Source organism: Nematolebias whitei, chromosome 15, assembly GCF_014905685.2.
Source record: "Nematolebias whitei isolate Nwh7 chromosome 15, NemWhi1, whole genome shotgun sequence".
Taxonomy (NCBI): domain Eukaryota; kingdom Metazoa; phylum Chordata; class Actinopteri; order Cyprinodontiformes; family Rivulidae; genus Nematolebias; species Nematolebias whitei.
The window spans coordinates 18,991,757-19,000,058 of record NC_056512.1 but is presented as its reverse complement, the minus strand read 5'-3'; the positions used below and the strand labels follow the sequence as shown (position 1 = coordinate 19,000,058).

The 8,302-nt window shown below is 38.0% G+C and overlaps 1 protein-coding gene and 1 long non-coding RNA gene across 2 annotated transcripts in view; both read right to left on the bottom strand.

Moving 5' to 3' along the window:
* The window catches only part of LOC119421063 (protein Hook homolog 2), a 2,167-nt gene extending 1,765 nt beyond the window's left edge, over nt 1-402 (bottom strand). The window contains exons 1-2 of the mRNA XM_037688465.1: nt 370-402; nt 155-287 (exon numbers count right to left, since the gene is read on the bottom strand). Coding sequence (XP_037544393.1) covers nt 155-287; nt 370-390 — 154 coding nt within the window. The 5' untranslated portion in view covers nt 391-402. The remainder of the gene's footprint in view (nt 1-154; nt 288-369) is intronic.
* Nucleotides 403-473: 71 nt separating this feature from the next.
* On the bottom strand, nt 474-4,998 carry LOC119421491. The gene is made up of 3 exons (XR_005187371.1): nt 4,825-4,998; nt 1,778-1,860; nt 474-603 (listed from the first exon to the last, which is right to left on the bottom strand). It is a non-coding gene; the product is annotated as an uncharacterized LOC119421491 (long non-coding RNA).
* Between the last annotated feature and the right edge of the window lie 3,304 nt (nt 4,999-8,302).

Here is an 8,302-nt window from a genome sequence, read left to right as displayed (position 1 = left end):
CAAAATCAAAGCCCTGATCCGTTTAAACTCCTTAATTATAATCTGTAAAACGGCCTTTAACGATGTGAAGCAGCATGTGGTCAGTTCATGTGCTTAACCGAGTCAGTCTGGGAGTTATTTAACTTCATTTCCTTTAATCCAGCAGGCGGCTCACCTTGCTTCTTCTCACAGCTGACGGCGCAGCCCAGCACAAGCTGGACCAGCTTGCCCAGTTCAGGGACGTCTCCCATCTCCCCAATCAGGTTCACATCTGGCAAATGCTCATCAGACAGCTGCTGACCGAGGACCTGAACGAGGCAGAGGGACATGAGACTTTACACTCTGGCCGTGAATAAAACAAGATCAAATTAAACTGATAAAGCTTCTTACATCGTGGTAATACTCCAGCATGCTTTTAAGAATCTTTTTCAAGTTGCTGACCTGAAAAAAATTAAACAAAATTGTTGATTTTTATTTTAATTAAAAGACAAGAAAAATATTATTCTCAGTAAGCATTGAGAGCCGTCATGTCCTGCTGTTTCATAAACTACCTTGAGGCGCCAGTTGTCCTCGCTCTCCTCCTTGATGCTGCCAAGCCACGTCTCATTAAACCACGAGGGGTCTCTGTTAATAAAAAGAGAAGTGTAGCTACAGGACTTCTCTGATCATCAGGATGTACAAGGAGCCGCAGGCAGAGCTGCATCAAGCCCGTTTGTCTAAAAATAATGACGCTGGAGAACACCTGTTCAGGAGAGTCGCAGGACATCAACACGTTTAAATTGTTTAAAATGTAATGTTCTGGAAGTTTAAACCAGTTGTGTTGCTGCAAGTTACAAATAGGCCTGTCACGATAACAAATTTTGCTGGGCGATTAATTGTCTCAGAAATTATTGCGATAAACGATAATATTGTTTGAAATTTGACAATAATTAGTAATTATTGTCAAATTTAAGATGAAATGGTTAATTTTGTGTGTAGTACCTTTTTTGACCACTGGATGGCAGTATAAGACTGTTTGAACCAAAGGATGGATAGTGAGGGAGTAAGCAGCGTGTCTAAGAAAAATTGGAGGGAGGCCCCTTGACGTGACATGGGCTCTCTTGTTCCTGTTTTTTGTTCCTCAAAATGGCGGACGCTCGGTGTGGTTCGAGCTCTTCAGCATAGCATTTTTCACACAAAGCTTTTAATAAAAATTAAAAAAAATCCGTAAACGAGTTCTCAGCTTCTTTTTGCAGAGAAAAACAACTTTTTACATGAAGGCACGGGTTTCAACCGTGAATTTTGGAGCTTGGACAAGACTGAGGTTTATTTCCCCGAGGTCGGCCTGTTGGCTTAGCTCGTAGCTTAGCTGCTTTTAATGATTTAAAAATGCGATTTTGGACGTTTAAAATGAATTTTAAAGAAATGACAAAAAAGAAAAGTCAGTGAAGAGTACCGGAGTTGAGCCTTTTGTCATCCAGTGTTCAGTAGAAAGACAGAAACATGAAGAAACGATGAAGCCGATAAATGAAAATGATCATTTTCATTCATCATGCGATTGATTTATTGTTTAATGTGACAGGCCTGGTAACAAAGAGTTTAGGTTTACCTAAAACTCACATGTTCTTGATGCTGTAAAGGCAAAACCTGAGCAAAGAAGACTCGAGCTCTGACTTCACAGTTGAAGTGGTTCAGGTTTTGCAAAGATGCACACGAACCAGAAGGCTGGATAGAGCAAATGTCAGTGCGAGGACACTAAACTAACTTTGATGAACCGCTGGTTCAGAGCTCGTGTTGTACAACACGCAGAGCAGCTTACATTCTGTGCAGGACGTGAGCGACGGCCACTCCGCTCGTTAGGTCATGTTTGCTGTTACTGGACGGGACCTGAAACGTCTGCAGCTGAGAACCAACCAAACATAAAGAAAAGTCAGTGAACAGGTAACTTACAGCAATAATCCATGAACAATGTCACATTCTGTTCGGACAAAACTTGAAGTAATTGTTTGTGCTAGCAGGACATCAGTAGGTTTGACTACCAAACATTCAGGTAAAGGTGTGTTGAGAAATATGCACCTGCTACAAACCGCTCCATTAGTTCCAGTTTTGATGACGACAGCAAAGATCAGAATTAAAGACAAGACCCGACTGACGAAACATTTCAAGGAGTAATCTTTTGTGCCAACAGATTTTATTTTGCTTCCATGACTCCCCCCCCCATACCACTGAAAGTATAAAATACACCATTTAAAAGTTTATTTCAGTGGGTTTGTCCATCAGATTTTTATTCAAGCCAACACATTTAATGAGAGAACGCCTTCTTAAGAAACCAAACATGAAATTTTAGAAACCACGCACAACAAATTATATAATTCAATGTGGAACCTGCTTTAAATGAACTGGTAAACCCATAGACCAACTAAAAATTAAGAACAAAAATATTAATTTTGTAACAATAATTTTAAACAAAAAGTATTTCAGTGATAACTTTAATATAATGCAAATTTAGAAATGAAACGACATTACATTAAAAATCTTAGTCCAGGGTGTAAGATGTAATATCGAGCAGTTTAAAATCGGAGGCTATAATCAATTTAACACCTTCATTTTTCCAGTTACTTCCAAGTAAGTAGAACAACTTAAAGAAATGTCTTTTCTTAAGTTAAAGTTCGGTTTGTCCCTTTTGGGCTACCGTAGGAACATACTGGTGGAACAAAAGACCTCCAGGGTTGCTGGGTTTAAACTGACGCCACTAAAGTGATAAAAACAAACTTTTTTACATGAAAATATGGTCGTGAACACATTTTATTTCTAGCAACAAGTTTTACACTTCAACAATATTTGACCCCCCCACTTCTACTGTCTACCACCTCCAAAAGTGCCCACTTCAATAGCACTTACACTTAAAACGAGAGAACAACAACATTTATGTGGCAGATCGGCGAGCTAGACGTTCCAAAGAGATTCCCAGGGCAGTCCCAGACATTTATGCATTTACAGAACCCCAAAATCGTAATAATGTTTTTAAATTATCAGTTTTCCAGACGTCTTACGTGCTCATCTCTGAAGAGTTGCACGCCCACGTCACAGGAAAGAGATTTCATTAATTCAGTCCTAAGTGAATTTTCAACTGCTTTCTGGTTTATAGCAGATTTATGTTTAATTTGCTTCAGAGTTTCACAGTTTAAAGTCAGTGGAGAACTAATTTTACTCAATGACTTTAGTCTGTGCAATTGAGCCATAAAAAGGTTTGCAAATATTCCCAATAATCTTTTTTTTTATCTTCATGTTAAGGTTACAACAAAAACTGTCATACAATGTATCATTTTTCATAAAATTAGGTTAGCTTCCCCCCCACCCCCTCAGATTTTAGATTTTATTTTCCCCAAAGCAAAACTCTGTAGGTGTGACTTACTTTGTGTAATTTTGAATCGGTAAGATAAAGTGTTCATGCCGTTTCGCTTACTGACACTCTATACATTCTCTCACAGCTTTGATGCTTTTGTCAACGAAAAACACATTATTTACTTGTGAGTTTAAATAGAGAACAGTTCAGATCCATGCGTGGCTTGTGCAGCAATTACTGCTTAAATGTGAACGAGCAGAGTTTCTCAGTTTTAGGTAAGTCAGCTTTTTTCTTGTGCTTCAAGCTCTACATTAAAGCTCAGCTCTGTGAGATTTGAAACTTTGAAATTAACGAGCAAATACTTAATTTACTAAAAATAACTATGTTGATAAGGCTCCAAAAGTAGCTTTAACCCAGGGGTTCACACGTCCTTTGACCCAGCTAAAATGACTTAAATCTTTGACTCAAGTATAACAAAAATATCATTATTATTATTATTATTATTATTATTATTATTATTATTATTATTATTTTAAAATAAAACTTGAGCCATTTACTTTTGTTCTGGGACAAATACTTTAGACTTTATATTTCCTTGTTTGGGTGGCACGGTGGCGCAGTTGGTAGAGCTGTTGCCTCAGTGAGAAGGTTGCCGATTCAAATCCCAGCCGAGGGGCCTTCCTGTGTGGAGTTTGCATGTTCTCTCCGTGCATGTGTGGGTTTTCTCCGGTACTCCAGTTTCCTCCCACAGACCAAAAACATGCATGTTAGGCTGATTGGTAACTCTAAATTGTCTCTAGGTGTGAGTGAGAGAGTGAATGGTTGTCTCATTTGTCTGTGTGTCCCTGTGATGGACTGGAGACCTGTCCAGGGTGTCCCACCTCTCGTACAGTGATAGTTGGACATGGACACCAGTGACCCCCCGCAACCCGACAAAGGAAGGAGTGAAGATAATGATGGATTTCCTTGTTTTACAGATAAAACTTCTGAAACATGTCATATTTAAAGGGTTAAAATCACGTGTACTCCTCCTGTAATTAATTTATTCTTTAATGTTGTGCTTCTTATACAAAAAAAAAAGTTGTGAAAATAAATTTAAATAATTTTAAACATCTTAAATTTGCTAATAATGAATGAATTGATTTGAGCATTAACGTGTTAGTATTTGTCCTGAGCTCCCACGGACCATTAGCAGCATCTCAAACAACCAAACATAGTTTTAGTTTAAAGCCTAAACTGAACAGTTTGGGTTTGTTTGTTTGTTTGTTTGTTTAGCTGTTAACGTTGTTGACACTCACAACATGTTGACATTCAGCTAGCTTGACTAAAAACGAAGGTTAAAACAGCACAAGTGTCAGACGTACCAGCTTCTTACGAGTTATTATATTCAGTTAAACAGAATGTATCGACTGTCAGGGCGTACAGAATAAAAAAATAAACATTTGTTAGATAATTAGCCGACACCTGCTGTCACCTGTTAGCCGCCGGAGGCTAGCCTCGCTTTGCTAATAAAAACTCACCCAGGTTAAGAGCGAGTCACACAGCTCGGCTTTATCTACACTCATTCTTCTGTGGAGGCCTCGACTGAAAACAGAGAAGACACTTGTTTCACCCAGAACTTTGTTACTCGGCCCGGACACTTTCCACGTCAAGCATTCTTCAGCTACGGCCGACGCTCCTGACACCGTTCGCAATTTTCCACCTTTTTATGACCCACGCGAGCTTCCGTAGAAGAGCGTTCCCATAGAAACGGATTGTGTTCCTGGACTATGACGAAACATAAAGAAGTTTACCATAAAAATGAGATACTTTCAGAGCTGCAAACTTTTTTGACAGCACTAAATTTGAGCTAATGCTACTTATTTGTGACTATAAAATTAAAGAACTACACACTGTTAGCATTATTTTGATATTTATATGTCAGAACAAAGAAAAAACACAATAAGCGGGAACCTTTTTGTCTGCTACACTTTTTAAAAATCTCAGCAGCACTATGCAAGACTTTAGGAGTCATTATGCATCTCATTATGAAAAAAATATAACATATTTGCATCTTATTAAATTATAAAAGTGAGAAAAAAGGTTAAATCATCTGGGTTGGTCCAGATGACATGCTTTGTTGTTGTTATCTACCTGGATGAGTGAGCTGACAACCCTTCATATGTACAGCTTTAATTTAATTCATCTTCATTGAACAAAACTGTCTCACATTTAAAGCCACTACTTCTATACTTTAAAACCTTTTTATTTGATTATTGCTCTAACAGTTTATTTATTTATTTATTTATTGGGGTGTGGGGACCAATAAAGGGGCATTACAGTATATATGTCAAAAACTGGGAATAAAAATACACAGAACAAACTAAATTTCCATCCATCCATTCTCTTGATTCGCTTCTTCCTTTATCAGGTCGCAGGGGTCACAGGTGCCCATGTCCAGCTATCACTGTGTAAGGTGTGGGGGGACACCCTGGACATGTCTCCAGTCCATCACAGGGACACAAATGAGACAAACAACCATTCACCTCACAGCTAGGAACAATTTAAAGTTACCTATCAGCCTAATATGCATGTTTTTGGTCTGTGGGAGGAAACTGGAGTACCCGAAGAAAACCCATGCATGCACAGAGAGAACATGCAAACTCCACCCAGAAAGGCCCCTGGATTGGGATTTGAACCAAGGACCTGCTCGCTGAGAGGCAGCAGCTCTGCCAACTGCACCACCATGCTGCCCAAAAACTGAATTTATTTTTATTATAAATATTACAAATATAACCAAATATTACAAATATAACCTCTGAGACCCAGCATCATAATACTGAAGATGTTTAATTTTAGAATAGTTGTCCTAATTCAGGGGAACTAGACGTTTTATTTAAGCTATCCTTAAAATTTAAAAAAAGATCTGGGTTGGCAGGCCTCAGACTGATGGAGTTTTTCAGATGAAAGACGAAACGTTTCTTCCAAAAAGAAACTGTCCAGATGACATGATTTAACCCTTTTTTGAGATTTATCTATAGTTTTAATTCATAATTGCTAAAAAAAAAAAAAAAAACAGTGTTTGTTTTTATGTTTATGATTCTCTAATCCTAAACATGAAGCTGAAAATAAAAATAAACAACAAGCAAAAGCTAGAGACTCAACAGGATAAAATTGTCTGGCCAAGGGGGGCCAGTGGGGGGGCCACCACAGTTTTAGCGGTGGCCACCACCCAGCCCCCTGTTAGTGATGCCCCTGATGTACTACATGCACATACATTAATGTGTTTTGTTCCTTGGGTTATCATTGACTCACTGAATTTTTCTCACATTTTGTATAAAACTGGACATGAAATGTGCTCAAATGTTTCCGTTGTGGTTATAAATATAGCCATCCATCCAACAGTGTCGAAGTGTGCATTTTATTTTATTTTACTTTTTTTACCACCACTATTGCACTTTATCATTTGATCATTTTCTAAAATACTTCAAAAGGTTCAATTTCTCTTTAAAAATAGTTTCAGAACTCCTTTTTTTTTACATTCTTTTAATGTTCACTTGATGAGGACTGTAACACTGTTTCATCCATCCATCCATCCATCCATCCATCCATCCATCCATCCATCCATCCATCCATCCATCCAGGTAACATCCAGATGTAACAAGTCCAGGAGGGAACCCCTCTCTCCAGATCCTCCTGAGGGATCCCAAAGTGTTCCAAAAATAATAAGTAATCCCTCTAACAAGTTCTGGATCTGGTCCAGGGTTTCCTCCTGATAGAACAAGATTAGAAGTCCTCCAGAGGAAGGAAGGCATCCAAGAGGCATCCTAATCAGATGCCTGAACGACCTCAGCTCACTCTTGTTGATGCAAAAGAGCAGCAGCTCCTCAACGTTCATTTAAGCCACTTGTATTCAGGATCTTTTGATATGGTCCTTATTCAGACTCAGATTCAGATTTAGATGACTTTATTCATCCCCAACATGTGATTCAATTAGGTAGGTTCCAGATTTCCACCCATACATCATACATATCCATTTACCTATACCATGCATGAGGGTTGGAACAGACAAACAAGAAAATCAAGATCGTTGCCTTTTGGCTCAGTTCTTTCCTTACCACAAGATACCGGAGCAATGCTCTCATTACTGCTGACACGGCCCCAATCTGTAGCTCAATCTTTCACTTCTTCCTCCCTGTGAACAAGACTAGAATGTTCTATTCTTCTGCTTGAGGCAAAGTCTCACCAGAGACTCGAAGGGAGCGTTCCACACTTTAAAATATAAAAAGATCAATTTTCATGATAATTATGTTCAAGGCTACAACGTGTCTGCAGAGATTCTGAAGTTGTTGCCATCTTGCTCATAATTACAGTGCTATAGTGTTTTTAACTCATTTAGACTAAATAGGTGACATAAATTATTTTTAAATATTGCACTGGCAAAACAAACCTCACCAATCAAAACATAAAAAATATAAATTAGTCTAAACATGAAACTATTTTTTTTAAGTGTTGCTTATTTATTTGTTACCAGTCACTTAAAAAAAAGCCTGCCTGAAATTACTTAAGTTTAACATTTAGTGTAACATTTAGATATAACCTTCAGCAACAATGTGTAAAATGTAAAAAAAAAATAAAAAATAAAGAGCAAAATAAAAATATTATGTTGATGGAAACATTTTACAAAGATTTAATTCTGAAAAGAGCCAGATAATAAAGAGGTAGAAACAGGAACTAACAAAAAAAGTTTTGTATTCAAAATACAATAAAACTCTGAAAGCAGACACATATAACTGACCCATAAAGCTTCAGTGAGGAAGTCCAGTGGTCAGTTTGATGTTAGTCCACATGAGCTGAGTTTCTGTTGAAGGCCTTAATATTTGCTCCTCAAGCTTTGACATTTTCTTTTAAGCACCACTGGATGGCTCTAGTTGACAAACAGCTTTAGGAAACAGCATGTGGCACGACTGACTACAGCAACACAGCTCATAACACACAAACACACACATTATATATATA